Raw genomic sequence first — 24,300 nt, 5'->3', positions numbered from 1 at the left:
CACTGCCCGTGCGAATGGGGCCTAAACAAGCGCCGACGCTGCCGTCAGTTGGCTGTCAAGTGTCAATCCTTCGTTTTTAGGGTTCCGTACCCAAAGGGTAAAACGGGACCCTATTACTAAGACTCCGCTGTCCGTCCGTCCGTACGTCCGTCTGTCACCAGACTGTATCTCACGAACCGTGATAGCTAGACAGTTGAAATTTTCACAGATGATGTATTTCTGTTGCCGCTATAACAACAAATACTAAAAAAGTACGGAACCCTCGGTGGGCGAGTCCGACTCGCACTTGTCCGGTTTTTTTTAGTTGTGGACCATTTTATGTAGATTACTTATGTGTGCATTGGTCATTACACACATCCCCTTTCTTATTGCGCGCTCGCTTACAGCTCGCGCGCACAATATCGCCTCGTGTGTAATGACCAACGTAGCACACTTGTATCACAAGGTACTATTATGTGACAGCTACTCCATATAAAAACTAACTGTCATAGGAAGTATAGGCATAGGGAGCCTCATTCGACGCGAAAAGTACCTATAGAGTTTGACCAAGATAAGTCTGCAACGATTTTAATAGCACACGCAGTGCAAGTATTATTTATTTATTTTTATACGTCATAATTTCATAGAAGTTATACGTTTAAAATAACACTTGCACTGTTTAAAATAACACTAATAACATAATAGATAAAATTTATATTCAACCATAACTTGTGACACAAACAATGGGGTTGGCAACCGTCAAAGGTTTGCATAGATGGCGCCATCAAAGCTTGTCCCTGTCTCTAGTTGAGTTCTATGAGATTAAGCCATTAAAGGGCTAGCATCCAGGGCATAAAATTATATTTAAAAAAAAACAAGAACTTGACACAATTCTAGGGATTGACAGGGCAAGCTATGCTGGCGCCATCTACTACTTCGCCCGGCAACCCCATTGGCAAAGAAAAGAAAAAGTAACATACAAATTAAAGCTAATAGAGATTTACATATTTTTAATTTAGTTTAGGGTCGTGTGTTGTGTTATAGAATAGGAAGATACTCGAGATATTGGGAAGGGTTCCGCCGTGACGAGGTAGAACAGACCTCCTCAACTACTAGACGGAGCACACAAGTCAATCGAGGTCACCACACATATGCTCTCCCGTACAAATTTAGTATGGCAGAGCGACCACTTATTTCAGTTGCGCCCACAATTAGGACCACTCCTCGAGTATTTTAAAAACTATTTATATTATTAAGCTTTAGGGGTGTTCTTGGATTATTAAAATATAAAATAGCGGAGAATACAACTCTATTGTGCTGCTGGATTCGTAGCATTTTACATATAAAATTGTACATATGTGTGCTGACCTCATGCTCTTTGTAAACGCTTCATAATCCGGTGTCTGTGTAGTCTGCGATGTAGCCTACAGCAGGGGCCTTACCATGATGTCCTTATTGCGATTCTGATTAGGACCTGAACTGAATTGCTAAAGGACGGAGCTATATAACTTATATACTGCCCTCCTAAGACCCACTTGCACCATCCCACTAACCCGAGTTTAGGCGGTTAAACCGTTAAGTTAGTGTCAAATTGTACCATGGTAACTCCAGGTTTAATCGGTTAACCCCTTGTTAGTGAAATGATGAAAGTGTGCCTAAGTCGAATACGGCTATCTCAAAAACAAATGATTTTGTAAATGGAATTCTCAGTAATAGAAACTAAAGTATAAGTTAGCAATGAATTTTCTTTTGAGATAGCGCTATTTGGCTTAGCAGGGCAGTATAGCTCCGTCCTTTAGCGATTCAGTTTAGGTCCTAAACTGACATCATGGTAAAGCCCCAGGTCCAGGGCGTTAGCCGCGATAGCTGAAGATGTTGGTTCAAACCCGCCCTCCGCCACTGGAGGGATGTCACTTAATTAATTTTATTAGTCATCTAGCTCTTCATCTGTATGTTCCGCCTCATGATTTCGCAACTGACGTTTATGTCTGCATTTGTAGTCGCAGTAGTTGCATTTAAAGGGTTTTTCACGTGTATGTGTCATCTCATGTTTACTTTCTGACGGCACCTATAGTCGCAGTACGCACACTTGTAAGGCTTCTCGTCTGTGTGGGTCAAGAGATGATGATCTAACGAAGCTTGCGTACAACACTTTTTATCGCATTGATCACACTTAAACGGCGTTTGACCAGTGTGTGTCATCTCGTGAATTCGTAAATGTCCTTTGCGACGGCTCTTATGGTCACAGTACCTACACTGGAAAGGCTTATCGCCAGTGTGAATCATCAGGTGTAACAGTATACCTGATTTCTTTTTACACTTGTAGCCACAGTGGCTGCACCTGAAAGGTTTTTCACCGGTGCGTATAATCAGGTGAGCCTGTAACTCCTGTAAGTTTATTTCATCATCAGATGTGTAATCAAGAAACTGCTTCTTACTAGAGTGTTTCATTCCGCTTCGTAGATTTATTTGGCGATCACTTGTGTATTCCTTATCCCTGTATTTAGGTTTTTCGTTTTCCAACCCATAATCTTCTCCGGTTGAATTGTGTAAAGGTGAGTGAATGTGTACGTGTTTCTTCAAAACCGACTTGTTCCTGAACCGTTTGCCGCAATGGTGACATTGAAAGATTGTGGTGGTGACGTTAGGTGTGGGTGCGGGCTCGGTGGTGCGCAGCTTGTATGTGCGGCGCCCGGCCCAGCAGGTGCGCCGCTCCGCGTCCATCAGCAGGCGCTCCAGCCTGACCGAGCACGAGCGGCCCCAACCAGCCGAGGCAGTCGACCTTCTGCCCCGGCTCGACACTGCCGCAGAGGAGACAAGAGTGGATGCTGCAACATAAATGGATATTTGTAATAACTATCCAAAATACCAACCTATTAAACGTGTAGGCGGGGCGTTACATATTTCTCAATTTGAGCATCATAATTTTTATTTAATTCTAGACCACAGAACTGGTAATTTTCGTGTGAAATTAGGAGTATAAAGAATAAACTGAAATAAATGTCATATACTAAGAAAAAGTGACCAAGGCCTGCAGGTGCCTGCCGTGATAGCAGAGAACACTGGTTCGATTCCAGCCTGGGGCACTGGAGGCCTTGGTCACTATTTCTTAGTATATGACATTTATATCAGTTTATAATTTATATAGTAGTGTTTCTACTTGAAATAAAAAACGGTCACCCATCCAAGTACTGACCACTCCCGACGTTGCTTAACTTTGGTCAAAAATCACGTTTGTTGTAGCCCCATTTAAATCTTTATTTTATTCTGTTTTTAGTATTTGTTGTTATAGCGGCAACAGAAATACATCATCTGTGAATATTTCAACTGTCTAGCTATCACGGTTCGTGAGATACAGCCTGGTGACAGACAGACGGACGGACGGACGGACAGCGAAGTCTTAGTAATAGGGTCCCGTTTTACCCTTTGGGTACGGAACCCTAAAAACGAACTAAAATACTTTCTGAAAATAATTTAATTTGTTCTAATACTTCTAAGAGTAAAAAGAATACCTGAAATGCTGAATATTCATAAAATTATTTATTTATTTATTATTTGTGAAGCAGGCAGGCAGTTGAAATAACTGATAATGCCTGTATCCAGAGCCATCAACCGAGTTTTCAGTGTTGAGTCGAGTTTGCATTGTGCTTGTCTAGTTTATTCTTAAACTCATTGACACTTTGCCCACTAAACTCATTGAAAATGCGAGGGTTTCAAAGCACGGGGGATAAATGTACTTAGCTGCAGATGTAGTGTATAATTATTTTCCATCGTATTTCCACGTGTCTTGCTATTTCAGTCAGTCTCAGTACAAAAAGTACTGAGGTTGACTGAAGTAGCATGACAAATACGAACGTTTCCGAGAAAATACGATGGGAAACAATAACGCACTACATCTGTACCAAGTGAAACACAGTTTTTAGTGGTAAAACATTCCTAGTCTCAAAAAACCTGGTATCTCAATCTCAACACAACAACCTGGATACTTATAAGTGACAATTTTAAATGCTACCTACTAGAATTAATTTGGATTCAATTTGTAATATTTTATGGCTCAATAGAATTGAGATCTATATGGGTGCCAAGTTCTGTGCTGTGTAGAAAATCCTGAAATTATAAAGGATTTTACTTGGCTAGTTTTTACCAATAAACCAAATTTTAGAAAAGTAACATAGATAAATATAATAGCATTAATAGAATATACATAAAAACTAGCTAAGTCTAATCCTTTATAATTTCAGGATTTTCTACACAGCACAGAACTTGGCACCCATATAGATCTCAATTCATTTGTTGGCGAGTCCACAACAACACATATTCTTAATATTGAACTTGGCTCTCATTCCACATTTATGTTTTTGTTGGGAATAAATCTGGAAACAAGATGGCTAGGTTAGAGGTGGAGTAGATGGTAGTATGTTTACATGCCTGCTGAGACTCGGCAAGCATCAGGGATGCAGTTATGTGTCAGAGGGAGCAAGCCATATTGCTATCTCATTCCACCGCCGCATGCAAACGCATGTAGAGTCTGTGTGGAAAGAGAAGAGTCGTAGAACGTATTGACTCCCATACATTTCACAACTCTTCTCTTTCCGCTCAGACTCTAACACACGTAAAAACCGGCCAAGTGCGAGTCGAACTCGCGTTTCAAGGGTTCCGTACAATAAGTACGACTCACGCTTGACTGCACATTTCTTATAGGTTTTCCTGTCATCTATAGGTAAATAACTATGTTGTGTATTTTTTTCAAAATTTTAAAGCCAGTAGTTTTGGAGATAATTGGTAATTTTTTGGCTATTTTCTTAAATAACTTTTAACCTATGTATTTTAAAATTATAAAAAAAATATATTAGAAATTCTCAAGATGAGCTGTTTCATTTGATATACAGGGTGTCCCTAGCCATTGGACAAAGCCGAAATGTACATATGCATTACGGTATTTAGAACCAGTATACAAAGTATCATAACAATCGGTGTAGCGGTTACGAAGAAATTAACAAATTACGATTTTTTTACTTTGGAGCAACCTGTATGTGTTAGTAGCTCCTGAGGTAATAAATAGTATGAAACCTTTGACCGTTTTGATTATCTTTTTTATTTATGACATTAATAAGATTCTGACTTTTGACAAATGTCATCATTGCTGCACATTTTCAAACAAATTGTCAAAAGCACTGCCAATGATTAATACAATACTGTTTCTTTTTGTTGTCGATTATTGGAAATAACTTTAATTTTTTTGCTTTTGTTCTAATTAAAAAAATATTACCATTAGAGCATTTCTTAGAAGTAACCCTACGTGGGATTTCCAATGGCTAAGGTCACGCTGTATAACACGATATAGTTTGAAAAACTTTATTTTTTAACCTTCTCATTTTCCCCCAATAGTGGCCCCCATGTTTAAATTCATTTGTTTACGTTACATATCCATCTTTGGGTCACTAATTTATATACATATGTGTACCAAATTTCAACTTAATTGGTCCAGTAGTTCCAAGAAAATAGGCTGTGACAGACGGACAGACAGACAGACAGAGGCACGAGTGATCCTATAAGGGTTCCGTTTTTTGCTTTTGAGGTACGGAACCCTATAAACATAGCAAAATAGGGCGTAATAATATAATAGGTTAGTGTAATATCTTTACAGCTATACGTGCTTGGGTATATTTTATGAACCCACGAGTTCCGCCTGGTCCGTGGCTGCACTTGCGGGCTCCTTCGCCCGTGCCGGCGACATGCTGCCAGTATCAGCGCCACTTTATCTTAACTTTATCTCTCACAACACAATGGCCGCGTCACAACTCTTATGCAAAAGTTATATTATTATACATAAGGCTCTTACTCACCAATACGCATGATACTGATGATGTTTATGAAACAAGAAAAATTATAAAATAAACAACCACGCTATGTAAAATGGTTTTTGCTGTCACGCCCATGTCACTGTCAACGTCAGTCCTCAAGTATTTATAGCCATAACAGACAGGCGTACCGGACCGTGATCTTGGTCCGGTTCGATCGTGTATAAGGTCCGTCGCACTTCCGTTAAGGACACAGCTATAAGTCAGAGCGAGAAATAGATATTTTGACCGGACCAAACTCGCGGTCCTGCACGTCCATCTGTTACGGCTTGATAGGTCGCAACTTGGTCGTAACGCATTCGCAACGAAATTGCAACGGTTCTTGCAAAAATAACCATAAAATAACTTAATCTGCCGTTGTCTAACCTGTGGTGAACGAAACTGTCAAATTGAATTTGACAATACAATTGCCATTATTGCCGAATTTGTTCGCGAGTCATGTCTAATAATCGATAGTTTACTTCCCTTTATTATCTAAGTAACTATAATACATTACTAGCAACCCGCCCTAGCTTCGCACGGGTTACCAAATAACAAACAAAATTTTAATATAAGGACATTCTTACACAATTCCATAGTCGAACCCGGATCGCAAGCCGCTATAATGGAGGCAAGCAGCGTGTCCACGGAGTTTGTCCGGGTAAAGGAAGAGCCTGTGTGGGAGCATAGCGCGGACGAGCTGACAGGACCCACGGAGCATGCTGTGTTGCTGCCTGAACAGAGTGAGTTTTCTTATAGGTAAAGTAGTTTCTTGTAGGAGAGATAAGCAAGAAAAATGGAGCAAAATCGTAACGTATTGGTACCCAAGAGGTTGCACACCTCCGTGTGCAACCTTCAGCCAGAGGAGACCTCGAACAAGATGGGAGGATGAACTCAAACTCACAGCAGGCCAGAACTGGAGAAGAGTGGCCCACGACAGACCCCAATGGAAAGAGCTGGAGGAGGCCTTTGCCAAGCGGCACACTGAGCTTAGAGACATACTCTAACTCAGAATAAAAGGGCTTAATAGATAGATAGATAGATAGGTTTTACATTAATTTAGTGGAACACACTAGGCACTAGGCTAAGCCTGTCCCGTAACTGGGGTTAATAAACAAACAGTAGTAGTAATCACTTTATTGTGCACAACACAGGTAGGCTTGTGCCTGCGCAGTCACTACAGAGAGCGCTCCACTCTCTGTCAATGGGTCAAATGAACTATTTTGGTCTTTTAGTTCAGTTCAGTCATTAGAGCTGGAATGAATATGAATCGATTTTACAGTAGTTTTTTAAATATCTTTGTCAACTGAATAGACTAGATAGCAGTTATTTTTAAATCCAATATCTATTTAATAATGAGCCTGTCAGTTAAACGCAAAATTTGACAGCTCCGAACAACTGACAGGCTGATATCGTCTGGCAAACTGGTAATCTGTGGGCCCCTTAAGAGGCCGTCAAGTAGGTATGTTTAAAATGTATATGTATTACAAATTACAACTAACATATTTTTCTTACAGTAAAAATCGAAATCGAATTTGAAGAGCAAAGACCAGTGCGTGTGAAGGAGGAGTCATCGTGTGAAACTAAACCTGTCGAGGGGCTGGCAGTGAAGCTTGAAGGGACTCCTGAACTTTCTGGTGAGTAGGTGTTAGCATAGAGAAAAAAATACATAGATTGCTCACTCCATACATCAGTTTTGGTACCAAAAAGACTAATATTTTCATAGTCGACATTTAGCATCAAGTAGCGGAATTATCAGCACTGTATTAACAACAACATAAGACTTTCCGGTCGGTGCTACATTGTCACTTGACAGTACTACTACGGCTACTTAGCAGTGCTAATAATTCCGCTACTCGATGCTAGATGTTGACTATGAAAATATTAGTCTTCTTTAGTGTTATTGTAAAGAGTGCTCACTGAGTGAGCTCAGTGAGCAGTGAGCATTCATGTCTTACTATATTTCTCTATGGTGTTAGTAACAAACAGTACACTCTACCTGACCATTCGTGCACCTTATATCATTGCTAAAAACTTAAAAAATGTCAGTAAACAGTTTGCACGATGGTAATGATATGTGTAGCCCCACATCAATGGTAGAAATTTCACCTTCAACATTTATTCAGCAAATAAGCCCACTTAACAAGGGCACTTCTACATTTTAAGCGAGCACAATTTTTATAGCATTAAGAAATAATTAAATTTAGATTTTTATTGTGACATTTTATTATTTATATTCTTGGCTCTATTTTCATTGTAAATATTAATAAATTATTGTTATTCTTATCTTATGTTATTGTAATTGATTATGTAAGTTATTGTAATATAATGTAAATAGGTTTTAAAATATTTTGCATGCCTTATACTAGTATAAGGTATTGTCATTATCAGAACATAATACTATTGACTCTACCATCTTATCCGTACATAATGTTAAGCAAAATGAACGCATTTAATTTCATTAAAAAAACACAGTTACATAAAAAAATAAAAATCTGAATAGACGAAATAGTGGTCTTACGTATAAACAACAATGTGTTGCAGGTTTAAACCAACCAGTTGTCATCAAACAGGAGCTCGAACCCCCAGAGGCAGTAGAATCGCCGCCCACCAGCCCTCCGGATGAATCAGAAGTCGCGAGCGCCGGAGCGGCTGGCGACCGACAGACAGACGACAATAAAACCGGGACCTACATTTGCGATACCTGCGGCAACACATACCAACAAATACACTACCTAATCCAGCACATTCAAAGGAAAGCTTGCAGTCACACTGCAGATAAATGCTACGCCTGCGATATATGCGGAAACAGATTCGCAACCAGATCTAGTTTGAACCAACATAGACACACACACGCCAGCACAAAGCCGTATTCGTGTGAAACTTGTGGGAAACAGTTTACTATGCCAAGTTATTTAAAAGCTCATGAACGAAGGCACGTAGGTGAAAAACCATACAGTTGCGATATATGCCAAAAAGCTTTCGCGAAAGTGAGTGATGTGGAAAAGCATAAACGTATCCATACAGGCGATAAGCCGTACTTTTGTGAGGACTGTAATAAGAAGTTCGCGCATTTGAGTGATTTAAGTAAACATAAACGAACTCACACTGGAGAGAGGCCATACTCATGCGATGTTTGTAATAAGAAGTTTAAGATTTCAACTCATTTAAATACACATAAGCGAATCCATACTGGTAATAAACCGTACACATGTGACTCGTGTAACAAGCAGTTTTACGATGAGGCCTCTTTAAGTATGCATAAACGGGTTCACACTGGGGAGAAACCATTCTCGTGCGACATATGTGAAAAGGAATTTACGCGCAACAGCAGTTTAATTACTCATAGACGAATTCATACTCATGTGTTCTTTTGCGAAATATGTAAAAAGAATTTCAAGCAATTAGCTAATTTAAAGAAACATTCTAAGAGACATACCCGAGAAAAGACCACTAAACTAAAAGGTAGGAAAAAGGCATCTCCTGAAATTATAGAAATCCTATAGAGAGTGTAACAAAAAAAGCATATTTGTAACTATGTTTTCGCAGGACTGATCAGAAACACGGAACTGCGCTCCAGAACTAGAGTTGTAGATGTAGGTGTCAAGACCGCTAAGCTTAAGTGGGACTGGGCTGGACATGTCTGCTGCATGCACCCTGAAAGGTGGGCCAAAATGGTTACGGAGTGGGACCCACGGAACACCATAGATGGTGCTAGCCGGAGTGCAGGCAGACCGAAAAGGAGATGGCGGGACGACTTGGACGCATTTTATCCGGATTGGCGGGAAACTACAAAAGACAGGGCTGAGTGGAGGAAGCGAGGGGAGGCCTTTGCCCAGCAGTGGGACACTTAACCAGGCTAATTAAAAAAAAACTATGTAATTGTTAATTTGACATATACATTATTTAAAAAAAAAAACACGATTATTAAAATCACGTCGAATAACAGTTGCAGAGAAAACCTGCGCGTTAAGGTTCAACACATGAACACAGAACTGAAAGACGAACAGTTAAAGTGAACATTTTATGAATTATAGTTATTTTGTTTTTATTTCTCAACTTTTCGTCTGTGTTTGATAAGAATCTGGACTGTTCTGCTCTATACGGCACGACCGCGTTGGACCCATGATTTATGACCACCAACCACACCACAGGGCGGACACGCCATACATAGGGTTGCCATACGTCCCGTATATACGGGACTGTCACCGTATTTAAGTACCACGTCCCGTATTTTTACTGGTCAGAGCCCTGCTCAAGTAAAGCGACTTACCCACACATACACAATGACGCGTGTACAGAACGTGCCGCGCACACATATAAACGCAAATGATTTTTGATGTATGGCTAGGGTTGCCATAATTGTGGTATTCACAATTATGGCATGCATTCATGTCGCGGCCAGTCGCGGGGCGAGGTGATGCGAGTCGGGGCGGGGCGGTGCGTGGCCGTTCTGTATGATAATACTATTGCTATTACTTATTCTGTGACCACACACATGGAAGGTTAAGGTGTTAATTGACATCTGAATTCTTTTATCCTAAAATATTTATTTCTTTCCTATTGTGATATTATGTAATTTAAGCCAACATATTGATTTATGTTGAGAGTACCTTAATTAGATACTATAGTTAATTAAATTAGGATTTACTTGTGTGTTTCTATATCAATGTGGATTTATAAAGTCTAATATAAGTAAAGATACATGTCGATTGTTGCCTTTTATTTACTCACTAGCTTTTGCCCGCGACTTTGTCTGCGTGGAATTAGTGACAGCAGCTAAAGTAGTAGGTATAGCGCCTGGATAATGCTAATAGTAATCATTCAATTCGCGCATTGCTTACTTCAATTATTAGGCAATTCATTAACTCTTTCAATTCCACCCTCCTTTGCACTCTCTTCAGGGATGATTTCCGACATAAAAACTATCTTATGTCCTTCCCCGGGAGCCCGGGACTCAAACTATATCTATACCAAATTTCAACTAAATCGGTTCAGCGGCTTAAGCGTGAAGAGGTAACAGACGGACAGACACACTTTCGCCTTTATAATATTAGTATGGATTTGTAGGCTTGTGCCTGCTCGTTGACTACAGAAAGCGCTCCGCTCTCGGTCAAACGAACTAGTTCGGGCTTTTAATTCCTTTAGTACCGTTCAGTTGTTGAGAGACGAGAATGAATAGGAATCGTTTTTACACTCGATTTTTTTTCAGTCTTTGGTAACTGAATATAATTCAAGTTGTACGATATGATTTGTCGATATTAAACATTATAACAACTTACCACAATAAAAAAATGGGACGTAATTAAATAATCATTGATCAACAACTGAACTGCAAAAAAAAATTGCCATTAAATAATTTGGGCAGCATACAAAAATTTTGCTGACAAACAAAAATCGAGCTACAACTCTTGTTCAGTAAACAATTCAGAAACGGTCAACATTATAACGAATATCGATCTGCTTAATAAATAGTTGAGCCGCGAAATAATTATAGCTGCTTTGTTACTGCACACCGTTGTATGGGGACCTTGCACTTTGAGACTATGCGCTGAAACTTGGCACAGTTGATTCTTAGCTGGTCTTGAGCAGATACAGATCGGGAGCCGTCGAGAGCCACCTCTCATTTAGTGAGGGGGGAGGGGGAAAGTTCGATGCTGCCGCGCTTCACATGGAGCAACATTTCTCTAAAACTATACCTATTAAGGAATGTAATATATCATTTTCGGATAAATTAAGGATGAGGAATCTAGTTTCGGAACAAAAACAATGCACTTTCTAACAAAAAAAAAGCATAAAGTAGAAAAGACTAAAAAACGTATTTTTGATTTTTTCATAATTACCAATTTTTTTTTAAAGTGTAGCAGGAATCTGAAAACAAAAAATACAGTCGTAAAGCTACACTTATTACGTTTAAGAAAATATATAGTTTAATATACAAAACTGTTGATAAATGGGAGATAAAAAATAATATTAAGCGTGGGTCAGAGTGATCTCAATACAAAATATTATGAATGTGGGAAAGTTACTTATAATTTGTTCTACAATCGTTTATTTTTCTTGTTTTTTCGTAAATAACTCGTAAATGGTAGCCCACAGCAAAAAAATATCTTTTACGTAAATAATCTGTTTCAGATTTCTTATAAAATAAGTACTACTGTTTTTCGGTACCATGAATATTAAAAAAAATATTGAAGGGAGAAAATAAATACTTAGGTCCCCTTTTTTAGTCATTCGTAAATAACTCGTAAACGAAGGCCAATAGCAAAAAAAATTTTAGTACATGAATAATTTACATAAAATTTCCTACAAAAAAGGTCATTCGAACTTTTTCGCTAGGATCAATATTAAAAACGATATTAAAGAGAGAAAATAAATTCTAAGGTCCCCTTTTTAAATATTGATCCTAGCGAAAAAGTTTGAATAACCTTTTTTGTAGGAAATTTTATGCTAATTATTCTTGTGTTAAAATATTTTTTGCTATTGGACATCCTTTACGAGTTATTTACGAATGACTAAAAAAGAGGACCTTAGTATTTATTTTCTCCCTTCAATATTTTTTTTAATATTGACCTTAGCGAAAAAAAGGAGCACTTATTTTATAAGAAATCTGAAACAAATTATTTACGTAACAGATATTTTTTTACTGTGGGCTACCGTTTACGAGTTATTTACGAAAAACTAAAAAATAAACGATTGTAGAACAAATTATAAGTAACTTTCCCACATTCATAATATTTTGTATTGAGATCACTCTGGCCCACGCTTAATATTATTTTTTATCTCCCATTTATCAACAGTTTTGTATAATAAACTATATATTTTTTTAAACGTAATAAGTGTAGCTTTACAACTATATTTTTTGTTTTCAGATTCCTACTACACTTAAAAAAAAAATTGGTAATTATGAAAAAATCCAAGATACGTTTTTTTGTCTTTTCTACTTTATGTTTTTTTTTTGTTAGAAAGTGCATTGTTTTGGTTCCAAAAAAAAATTCCTCATCCTTAATTTAACCGAAAATGATATATCACATGCCCTAATAGGTACAGTTTTAGAGAAATGTTGCTCCAAGTGAAGCGCGGCGGCGTCGAACTTCCCCCCCTCCCCCCCACTAAATGAGACGTGGCTCTCGAGGTCTCCCGGTCTGTATCTGCTCATGACCAGCTAAGAATCAACTGTGCCAAGTTTCAGCGCATAGTCACAAAGTGCAAGGTGTCGTGCACTAACAAACTAGCTATTATATGGTCCGCAAGATTTAAAAATTGGTTGGTAGAAAAACATGTCTCTAAGCAGTTTAATTGAGACGTATACATATTAAAGGAATGGTCCAACCAACCAACTGCTACTAGTAAAGTGGGTTAGACTAGAACTGCGACCTTCACAGAAACCAACTGCTACTAGAAAACAAAGTTAGTGGGCATAAGTTTTTTGAAGGACAAAATGAAAGAGACGTAGGTAATCAAATGATAGCCAATATTTTTTTATTTAAAAAATCAGCTGATCCGCAAAGGGGATAGGTTAGGTTGGTTAGACATTTGCTGATCAAATGATTATTCAGGTAACCAATTTATGCGGTGCGGATCAGTTAAATTGTAATCCAAAATTAAATAATCCGTTTACCCCCTGATTGCTCAACAAAATTTGATTAATGGTGGATCGCTTACTGCCGCTCAAATAATGAATTTGCCAAACAAATTAATTTAGAGAAGCTCAGTACCTATGACATTAATAGCGAACTGGTTTAGAAATACTTGCTAACCGTAAGTTACTGACCAAGTATATCTTTTGGCTTACCAAATATATATTTTTATTCATCAAAATAGGAATATTTTGCAGATCGATTAAATGACACCCAAAAAAAATTAATGTATAAAGTGTTATTCTATGGAACTTGCTAACTATGTAAACAACCCGCCATATTGAAATTGTCTCTGAATGACACTGAAATATGAAACCTCGTCTCACGGTGTTATTTCATCTCGTTCGCACAATTTGTGTCAGCGACATTGTGAACCGTTTCATTCCGTTCGTTTTCTGTTTCACTCAGTCAAGCGCTCTCCAATCCCACGGGACTAAAGGACCTAAAGTCCGATTGACAAGAGCATACAATAAGATTTAGTTCCTTTCGGTCCTTCACGGGCTTTTCACGGGATTTCATTCTTAACAGTTTTTAGTTTATGACTGACTTAAGCCTATTTTTTATTTTATTTAGTTATTTATTACACAAGAAGTTACAACTTTTTTGTTAAAGACAATGCTCCCAAAACTACATTTTGTTTGACTGTGGAGTCTCACTATACTATACTTAATTAAATTTAAATATTATCATAGTTTACATTCGGAGTTAAAATAGGTAGGTATATCATGAATACACTGTAGGGTAATACATGACTGTTTTTAAATCTACAAGACTGTTTTTAAATCTATTTTTTTTGGGCTCTTTTACTATGTCCGTGGGCAAAGTGTTCAGTAAATAGGGTAAACGTTTATTTAGTGTCCTCATTAGAGAAATAGGTAAAAGTTACTCATTTACCTATTTCTCTAATTTTCACGAGTAGGTACCGGAAGCTCAAACCCGCATACACAAGTACTTTTCCAACTTTTTAATTATATAGAACCGTAAAACCTCCCACATATAGTCCAATACTGCAACTATGGTCCCAAGTTCAAAAGGAAATTAAGTTATCAATACCAATGTTCCTTTTGGTTTACTCAGAGTCTTTTCTTCCATTTATTAACACAATAAATACAGTAAAAGACACACCTGAACGAAAAAATTAACAGTTAATTTTGGAGGTTTTTTAAGGTAGGCAAACGACTACTAGATGGCATCAGGCGGCTCGTACTCGTATGAATTTTTCGGAAGTTAGGTACGAAATATTATTTGATATTTACCAGTCGCTCTTTGGTGAAGAAAAAAAACATCGTGAGGAAACCGGATTAATCCCAATTACCCTCTGGGTTGAAAGGACCGTAAGGTTCGTAATCGCTTTCGTAAAAAGTAGTGCCTATGCCAATTCTCGGGATTAGTTGTCCAACGAACCCCAGGCTCCCATGGGGGCCGTGGCAAAATGCCGGGACAACGCGAGGAAGATGATGACATACTTTTATTTTGCTTATTTTTCACTTTATCAACTAAACGGCAAATGGTGGCCACATTTTTCGGTTTGGGTCCATACAAAATGTATGTGAAGTACGACTTTCACTCAACCGATTTAATTAATCTAAAATTTTATATAAATAATATAAAATATAAATATATATTAGGTATTAAGTATATTCAGTCAAAACTACTAATAAACTTGTGTCATCCTAGTATTTCCAACACGCGGAAACTGACATGCAAGACCGTGTTTGAAATATTAAATAAAACCACTATATTAATATAATTATATTTATTTATAACCTGGGCATTTAAATTTTAAGTTATACGGCTAACTTAACTAAGTTGTTTGTTTTCTGTCAAACCATTTACGTTTGACTGACTGAGCATCAGTCTTTGATGGAGCCTCGCCAACATGTAATCGTTTATGAGTCTTTAAATAATCCGGTCGGGCAAATTTCTTTTCACATACGTCGCATGAATACGGTTTTTCGCCCGTGTGTATTCGTCTATGAAGATTTAAATTGCTTAATTCACTGAACTGCTGCTTACATACTTCGCACGTAAATGGTCTTACGCCAGTGTGGGTTTTTTTATGTCTAGTCAGGCCATTGGAATTTGTGAAGCGCTTTTCGCATATTTCACAAGTGTGTGGCTTCACGCCGGTGTGTATTTTTTTATGTCTGATCAAGTAACTAGAATTCGCGAATTGTTTATTGCATACTTCACAAGTGTACGGCTTCACACCACTGTGTAGCTTTTTATGTCTGGCCACGTGATCCGCACTCGCAAATAACTTGTTACAAATGTCGCACAGCAATTCCTTACATGTATTTTCTCCTATATGGCTTTGTCTGTGTTTCACTAAAGCGTTCTTGTCATCGAACTGTTCTTCACATATTTTACACAAATATGGCTTTTCACGATTATGCGTCAGTTTATGTTTCTTCAAATCAGTAGACGTTACAAATTTCATTTCGCAGAGATCACAAGAATGTGACCGGTCACCTGTATGATATTTTTTATGTATAACCAGGCCATTCCATCGCGCAAAGTGCTTATTGCAGATATCGCATGAGTATTTTTTCTCACCTGTGTGAATGCGTTTATGTAAATGCAAAATACTTGCATGCGCAAATTTCTTATTGCATACTTCACATTCGAAGGGCCGTTCGCCGGTATGTATCCGCCTATGGTTTGTCAATTCCATTGAACGCAAAAACTTCTTTTCGCAAAAATCACACGAGTAGGGTTTCTCTTCAGTGTGTGAACGTTCATGTATAGTCAATTCACTTGGGCGTACAAATTGTTTTTCGCACATATTGCAAGAGTAGACTTTTTTGCCTTTATGCAGCCGTTTATGTACAGTAAAACGATTGTAGAATGGTTTTGTTTGTTTGCTATGTTGCGCGTCAAGGACGGCAGAGGGCTCTGGTTCCGATCCTGGCTCCGGTTTCACGGCTATTGGTTGGTTAGAATCTGAAACCAGACATATCTATATAATTATCGAAACTGCTCATCGAGTTTCGCGGGAATCTGTTTATAAATGCGACCTGTAGAGGAGATCATCCGAAATTATGAAAGAATTTTGCCCGGAGACCTTCGCTTTCGCTCCATCAATTATTATTATATTATTAAGAGATCAGGTAGGTAGTGAAATGGAAATCTAAAATCATCATAATTTTTAAAAGTTGTTAAAAAAAGTTTTATCATTTGAAGAGGACAATGTGTGTTTTAATTATTTGCTCGTGTTACAGATTAGATTACATTAGATTAGATTAATTTATTTCTTATTGAAAATTACATGATATTTAACAATGTCACAATGTTTCCAAATAACATGAATTCACAAAAAGATCGTCAGATTGTAAACAATAACACATTAAAATAATTAAGAATTAAGTAAAAAATATAAAACAATCAAATAATCATAACAAAAATTAAAAGTAAAAGTCAAATACAGTAAAATAAAATGTCAGAGCATAATAAACATACTAAATACAATGTCAAAATATGACCAATGTATGTCAAAATATAAACTATGTCAAAAAATTATCTCTTGCAGAGTATAAAGCGGTCAAAATGTATACAGGGCCCACCTGTCTCCTGTATCTCAAGTCCTTATTCATAGAAAATCACATCGAAAAATCATCAATAATGTCGGGAAACTTATCAAAATATGACTGAAAAAAAATCCACAAAGCTACCAACTCGGTTTGGTAGTAACTAACAGTGTTTTTTCTCAGTAGTTACCAAATAGTTCTAGAATTGTCGCCAGTGTTAACTGTAAACAATTTATTGACAAAAAATCTTTTGCGACACATTTTTATTATATTTTTATTTTTATTAACGAAACAATTTCACTAACATAAGTGTCGTACTTTGTAGTGGTTTTTTCCAATAAAAATCAATTTCACTAACATAAGTGTCGTACTTTGTAGTGGTTTTTTCCAATAAAAATAGTCAAATTATGCACTATACTTTTTATTTAAACTATATAGAACAACGCACAGTACATTTTAGGAATATTAGAGAAAAAAAAAATTGCAAATTAACGTCCGTTCGGTATGACTCGCATTCGGATCTCTGGTTGGTGGGGCAGTCGCTGCCCCGCGCGCCCTCACCCCGAGCGCTCGGTACTTGTCGGCAACAATAAGTATGCACTTTTCTATACAATTAGTATGGCCATACACTTGGGTATTTAAGTTAGGGCACCGACCGTACCACGAAAGCGAGTTGGTGGTAACCGCTGGGATTTTTTTTCTCAGCTGTTACCACTGGAAACCAGTTCCAATACCAAATTTCCAGTGGTACAGTCAGCAGCAGAAGTTGCTAAGCGGGCGAGGTGTTCAAAATGATCTTGATGCGACTTTATTGTTAAGATTTTTTATTTTTTTTATCATTTTTTTAAACTCTACCTATGTTACTTACTATCAGATTTTTTTTAAGTCTCTATGTAACTTAGTAATACTTAATACATATGTTTAATTTAAGATTCTAGAGATAGTTCGAAAAGTGTATACATGTTTATGAATTGTATGATACTGACTATGTATTAACAGTATAAGGGCCAGTTGCACCAACCACACTTGACAGACTGATCAACGTCACTCAGCGGTTTACTATGAAACTTTACATACAAACGAACGCTTTACCCTTGACAGACGGTTTGGTGCAACCCACCCTAAAGCCCCCCATTCACACTCCTAATACCTTGTAGCCTGCCTCATTGGGTAGGATTGTGTATGGGGGTCGCGGACTACGTGCCGTCCTACAACACCAAGTAGGATGCCTCTTGGGTCCTACAAATCCTGCAAGCCCCGCCCACCGCTGTAGTCCGCCGCGTAGGATTGTTTTTTAGCAGTTTCTTTTCCCACACTCTTTTTTATTTTTATCCAATAACAAGAAAATACATAGCAGAAGAGCTATTTTCTTTTTTTGAAATTGCACGTAACATTTTCAAGAGTAAGTAGACCGACACTTGTAAGAAACGAAGCAGTATTGAAGATGGACGGCAAAACAGTACCGTGTGTGAGCTATTTCTTGCTCCGTAGTCCTGCAAGACGTACTACAATGTAGGAGGGTGTGTGAGCTATATCCTACGCCGTAGTCCTGCGAGGCGGATTACAATGCAGGAGGGTGTGTGAGCTATATCCTACGCCGTAGTCCTGCGAGGCGGACTACAACGTAGGAGGGTGTGTGAGCTATATCCTACGCCGTAGTCCTGCGAGGCGGACTACAACGTAGGAGGGTGTGTGAGCTATATCCTACGCCGTAGTCCTGCGAGGCGGACTACAATGTAGGAGGGTGTGTGAGCTATATCCTACGCCGTAGTCCTGCAAGGCGGACTACAAGGTAGGAGTGTGAATGGGGGGCTTAAGTGTCTTGGCATCCTGCAGCTGTAAACTTAACCTAGTGTTTGTCTGAATAAAGAATTAGGGTTTGGATAACAGTCGTGGATAAAGAAAAAACCGGGCAAGTGCGAGTCGGACTCGCGCACGAAGGGTTCCGTACCATAATGCAAAAAACGGCAGAAAAAACGGTCACCCATCCAAGTACTGACCCCGCCCGACGTTGCTTAACTTCGGTCAAAAATCACGTTTGTTGTATGGGAGCAGCCCCACTTAAATCTTTATCTTATTCTGTTTTTAGTATTTGTTGTTATAGCGGCAACAGAAATACATCATCTGTGAAAATTTCAACTGTCTAGCTATCACGGTTCGTGAGATACTGCCTGGTGACAGACGGACGGACGGACGGACGGACGGACGGACGGACGGACGGACGGACGGAGTCTTAGTAATAGGGTTTTACCCTTTGGGTACGGAACCCTAAAAAGATAAGAGTGTTTCAAGGTAATGTTGAACACCACGCCCGCTTGGCAAGTTTGCTGGCTGTACTGGATCTTACTTGGTGGTAACTGGTCGGAATAACCTGATTGTCTGATTGGGTCAAATACAGTAAGATAAGAAAGACATCTCACCTTTGGGCCGTGCACTCTCCGTGCTCAGCATAAGATTGTCCTTGACCTCATGGTCGTCCTTGACCTCATGGTTGTCCTTGACCTCACGGTCGTCCTTGACCTCATGGTTGTCCTTGACCTCATGGTCGTCCTTGACCTCATGGTTCGTGTACTGCTCGGAGCAGGAGGGCTCTTGCTGTACAGCTTGCCCCTCATACTCTAACTTAACCTCAACTGTGAATAGTTTATGTCATTACAGGGTGGCCCAAAAATACGTTGACAATGGTTTATCTAATTATTTTTTTAAGTACTTACGTAACTAGTACAAAGTAAGTAAAAAAATAAAAGTACAGTCTTTTTATGCAACAAAAATTGATTAATTGTCTTCAAAATAGCCTCCTTTCGCTTTGATACACAAACGCAAACGTTTGTTAAAATTTTCAACGAAATGCCGCAGCTCCTCCAAGAATATTTTGTCCCATTCTTTGGTAAGTGATGCTTTTAGAGCGTTTATACTTTTGTGTTTAGTAGCAGGGATGTTGCAGATGCAGATTTTTTGACATCCGCGGATGTGGATATTTAAAGGCTCACATCCGCGGATGCGGATGTCAAGATTAGGTACTTAAAAAACGTCAAATACTACTTTTCTAGTAATTACTATTTTAAAAAAACGATACGTTTAGTATTTGAGTAAGAATATAGAAGCGTTATATTTAATAAACAGTAACTTGGCCGACTTTTCTGGCTTTAGACGATTTCGTTATAGGTAACGACAAATTACCTAGCACTTACGCCGCCGCTAAGACGTTCCTGTACCGACTTGTTCGACATCCGCATGCAGATGTAGAAAATAATGCGGAAGTTCCGCGGATGCGGATGCGAATATTCGCAACATCCCTGTTTAGTAGCACAGGCCCTTGTCTCTAAGATTGACCACAAACTATAATCCATTAGATTTAGATCAGGCGAGTAGGGTGGCCACTCTTTTGAACTTGTGAATCCAGGAAAATTATCTATGCAACACTGCTAATTTTCCCGGATTCATAATTTAATTATTTTGAAGACAATTAATTTTTGTTGCATAAAAAAACTAGTTTTAATTTTTAACTTACTATGTACCAGTTACGTAAGCATTTAATAAAATAATTAGAAAAAACGTTGTCAACGTATTTTTGGGCCATCCTGTACTGAAACTTGTATTTATTTAAATAAGACTTATAAATACACATCGGTAACTCATGGCATTTAGGTAGCACTTAAAAGATTAGTTTAATTAATTTCCTTTTTTTAGTGGTTTCTTTTTCTCGACTCGTATAGGAAGAACATTATCACATCACTAGTCTGTGCCTGTTACCTAAATGCCACGAGTTACCGATGTGTGCTCATCACTAATCTTTTAAGTGCTACCTAAATGCCACGAGTTACCGATGTATACTTATAAATGAAATTGTATACTATACTTTTATTTAGGGTTCCGGACAGCTGTGTGGATTTTCAAAATTTAAATAAATATTATAGGACAATTTTACACAGATCGACCTAGTCACAGTGAGCTCAATAGGGCTTGTGTTGTGGGTACTAGACAATGATATATTATACAGATATATACAAATACTTATATACATAGAAAACATCCAGAACTCAGTCTCCTCTGATTCCTGGCAGAACCTGCATGTCGCATCTTGTTTTTCCCTATTTGGAAAATGTGTTTGTTCAACTTACAGTGTCCAGTCAGAATTCTAGTCACCGCGCAAGTTTTGTGCCTTTTGATGGTGTTAGAAAACTCACTATATGCAGGTGACGGCACATTTGTCTCCTCTAGACCATTCTCCCCCAGTTCCATCTTCACGATCACTACTTCCACGGACCCACCGTTTTCCTCCATTTCAGTGGTTGAATGAGATCATAGATCTGTAGGTCTTATACTCTGTAAAAAAAATTAAACAAATAGTTTGTACATTTTCGGGTGGTTATAACATTTATTGATTAACCAACCAAATACAAAACCACCTGGATCTGTCACTGAACGACCTGACTTTAACCTACATTATTTGATCATGTAATGTTTTCATCTACCCTCAACTGGCTTAAGGAGCCATTTGAGGATAGATCTTGTTCACTCTTTTTGAAATACCTAAAGATACAGACTATAGGTGCTGGAAAAATATATTGCCATCGATAACTTCGTTTTAATTGGGTAAGATCATAGAATTAGTTTGAAACCAGCGTGACAATCACAAGTCTGTGGGTAAAATACGATTTTATGCGATAATAATTTGGAAACTAGGATTTAAGAACTGACGTCGGTACTGTGAAGAGCGGACTCCCAAATGGTATGAACTGTATAGTAACGGATAAAGTGTACTATTATTAAAAAAATATAGAATAACAAAATAGAAAATAGTATGAAAATCATATGAAAACACACTTATATTTACATTTTCGCATAACCTCTACACAAGCAGTTGACAAGTGATATGACCATAGATCCATAGATGGTAGGATCCATGGATATACTAAATTTTTTTTTATATAGTTAGCTGGCCGTAATAGTGGTAACACACTATCGCACCGCACCAAGGTCATTGTGCGACGCACCGATAAGTAAGAGCGAGAAAGAGATATCGCTTTCTCGCTCTTACTTATGGGTGCGTCGCACAATGACCTTGGCGCGGTGCGATAGTGTGTTACCACTATAAGCCGAGCACTTTTATTTGATACCAAACTCGACCATATTTCCTTGCAAATAAAATGACCAGAATAGCAAGACCCCTCACAAACGGCTTTTTGGCCTTCTAGCTCAATAACCCCTTGATCGAGACTGCTCATAATTTAATGACTAAAATATAATGCCCTCGACTACACGTTTACCCAATTTCATTCAAATTAATTTAAGTTATTATGTATCAAACTATCTTCTGACAGTTCAGCTTCAATCAATCAATCAATCAATTTTTGTGTATTATGGCTCCATCAGGGCTTGATGATTCCGCCAGTGTCGAGGTTGGATAACACACGGCCAGTATGATATAGATCGTCGGTGATGTATATACGGTGTTCGGTTGAGTATCCATCCACCCTACAAACAAACACAAGCCATTCAACCTACGGACAACACGACCACTTCCAATAGTTAAAGACGTCATAAACCAGACAACGTTTGTTGTGTATGTATATAGATATATGTATGTATATATTATTAAGGTTATTATAATATTTACTAGATTCATCACCTGTCAGTATACCATACTTCACAGTTTGAACTCATTCTTAGTTAGGAATTTATTCAAAATATCACCAAATGTGGAATAAACTAGGGTTAGGAGGAAGTTAATATTTATTGGACGGCTTATCTCACGTGGGAGAAAATCATATATTGGATGACGTATTAAGGGGCATTCCAAAAGTATATGGCTAGTAGTACCTTCGTCCAGTCCACACTCACAGATCGAGCTGTCCCTTATTCGCATCTTGGCCAGTTCAGCTTAAAAACATCGAAATGCCGGGACGTGCCGCTAGCCAGCCGCGTGTTCAAAGTTAATGTAAGAACTTCGCTCGCTCGTTCGAATACCTTTTTATTTGTGTTTATGCCCAAATCATGAATCTAGTATTTTAACTGGATAAGGCATGATGGGTGGGGGGAAATGAGCGAACGGGATAGTCTTATGTACCTTTCAGTAGGAGTAGCAGCGAAAGCGCTATTATTGTTTGTCCTTGTCACAGTCTCACATTTTTAGGGTTCCGTACCCAAAGGGTAAAACGGGACCCTATTACTAAGACTCCGTTGTCCGTCCGTCCGTCTGTCACCAGGCTGTATCTCACGAACCGTTATAGCTAGACAGTTGAAATTTTCACAGATGATGTATTTCTGTTGCCGCTATAACATCAAATACTAAAAACAGAATAAATAAAGATTTAAGTGGGGCTCCCATACAACAAACGTGATTTTTGACCGAAGTTAAGCAACGTCGGGCGGGGTCAGTAATTGGATGGGTGACCCTTTTTTTTTTGCCGTTTTTTGCATTATGGTACGGAGCCCTTCGTGCGCGAGTCCGACTCGCACTTGCCCGTTTTTTTTTATTCCCCACCATAAATTAGTATGGGTTATGGTGGGCAACAAATAAATTCGACCAATCATAGTGTCGCATTGCCTTTGTTTTGTCCCTCACTTAGGCATGCGTATACCACTTCTATAGGATCCTACCTTCTATGGCCCAAATACATCAATAAGATATATTTAGTTCAGACTTCCGGTTTGAGCGCCATCTTGAATGGAATCCTTTGTGATAGATTACTTTGTTTTTTGCTCATTAATATTGTTTAAAGTGTAATATCGATAGCCTATTATACAGTAAACTAATGTGGTAATGTGCAGTGAATGGAGAATTAATCTTGAAGCACGTTTAACCATCATTTTGGAGTTAACGGCCGGTTGTCCATGTGTTCCTTGTAAAGTTCGCTATCGCTTTACAAGAGCTAAATCACCAATGAGAATGGATGTGTAATGGATATGACCAAATAACTGGAAGAAGCTTTTACTTAAAGTATTTTGAAAATGAAGACTACTGAAGACATTACTATCGGAATTGACCTAATTATTAGGTCAATTCCGATTATTATCAGGCTAATATGAATAGTATTTACTAAAGGCCGAGCCACACCGGCTGCGTGTGCAGCACGCTGCGTGGCGTGCTCTGCGTGACGTGCGCAGCACCCCTGTCACACCGGGTGACGCGCACGTCACGCAACGCACGCCACGCAGTGTGCTGCACACGTCACGCAAGCGCACGCTGCAGCTCAGTCATGCGTGCAGTAAAATAAAATACGCCTGCGACAGTACCTACATCATGTTATTATAACTCCCGTTGCAAATGGAAGCAGCTCAACTAATGCCGCCATTGCAATTAGAGGAAAA

The 24,300-nt window shown here is 38.4% G+C and overlaps 2 protein-coding genes and 1 long non-coding RNA gene across 3 annotated transcripts; 1 reads left to right on the top strand and 2 right to left on the bottom strand.

Moving 5' to 3' along the window:
- Nucleotides 1–1,918: 1,918 nt before the first annotated feature.
- LOC134803149 (uncharacterized) lies at nucleotides 1,919–5,918 on the bottom strand. Its single transcript, XR_010145945.1, has 2 exons — nucleotides 5,826–5,918; nucleotides 1,919–2,807 (listed from the first exon to the last, which is right to left on the bottom strand). It is a non-coding gene; the product is annotated as an uncharacterized LOC134803149 (long non-coding RNA).
- Nucleotides 5,919–6,404: 486 nt separating this feature from the next.
- LOC134803344 (zinc finger protein 664-like) lies at nucleotides 6,405–9,353 on the top strand. Its single transcript, XM_063776143.1, has 3 exons — nucleotides 6,405–6,562; nucleotides 7,337–7,456; nucleotides 8,364–9,353. Exons 1-3 carry the CDS (start codon nucleotides 6,445–6,447, stop codon nucleotides 9,323–9,325), a joined length of 1,200 nt encoding a protein of 399 aa, XP_063632213.1. The 5' UTR covers nucleotides 6,405–6,444; the 3' UTR covers nucleotides 9,326–9,353.
- A 5,847-nt stretch (nucleotides 9,354–15,200) lies between these two features.
- LOC134803303 (zinc finger protein 436-like) lies at nucleotides 15,201–21,819 on the bottom strand. Its single transcript, XM_063776081.1, has 4 exons — nucleotides 21,688–21,819; nucleotides 21,108–21,312; nucleotides 19,407–19,619; nucleotides 15,201–16,402 (listed from the first exon to the last, which is right to left on the bottom strand). Exons 2-4 carry the CDS (start codon nucleotides 21,268–21,270, stop codon nucleotides 15,264–15,266), a joined length of 1,515 nt encoding a protein of 504 aa, XP_063632151.1. The 5' UTR covers nucleotides 21,271–21,312; nucleotides 21,688–21,819; the 3' UTR covers nucleotides 15,201–15,263.
- Nucleotides 21,820–24,300: the final 2,481 nt, after the last annotated feature.

This window comes from Cydia splendana, chromosome 26 (assembly GCF_910591565.1).
Source record: "Cydia splendana chromosome 26, ilCydSple1.2, whole genome shotgun sequence".
NCBI classification, from domain to species: domain Eukaryota; kingdom Metazoa; phylum Arthropoda; class Insecta; order Lepidoptera; family Tortricidae; genus Cydia; species Cydia splendana.
This window is presented reverse-complemented; position numbering and strand designations above follow the sequence as displayed.

Excerpts from the sequence above, each read along its gene's own strand:
- LOC134803303 (XM_063776081.1), bottom strand. The coding sequence starts at position 21,270 with ATGGAGGAAAACGGTGGGTCCGTGGAAGTAGTGATCGTGAAGATGGAA. Across the intron at positions 19,620-21,107 it reads TAGAATTCTGACTGGACACT|TTGAGGTTAAGTTAGAGTAT; the intron begins GTAAGTTGAACA and ends AACTATTCACAG. Across the intron at positions 16,403-19,406 it reads GGAGAGTGCACGGCCCAAAG|ATTCTAACCAACCAATAGCC; the intron begins GTGAGATGTCTT and ends GTCTGGTTTCAG.
- LOC134803344 (XM_063776143.1), top strand. The coding sequence starts at position 6,445 with ATGGAGGCAAGCAGCGTGTCCACGGAGTTTGTCCGGGTAAAGGAAGAG. Across the intron at positions 6,563-7,336 it reads TGTGTTGCTGCCTGAACAGA|TAAAAATCGAAATCGAATTT; the intron begins GTGAGTTTTCTT and ends TTTTTCTTACAG. Across the intron at positions 7,457-8,363 it reads AGGGACTCCTGAACTTTCTG|GTTTAAACCAACCAGTTGTC; the intron begins GTGAGTAGGTGT and ends AATGTGTTGCAG.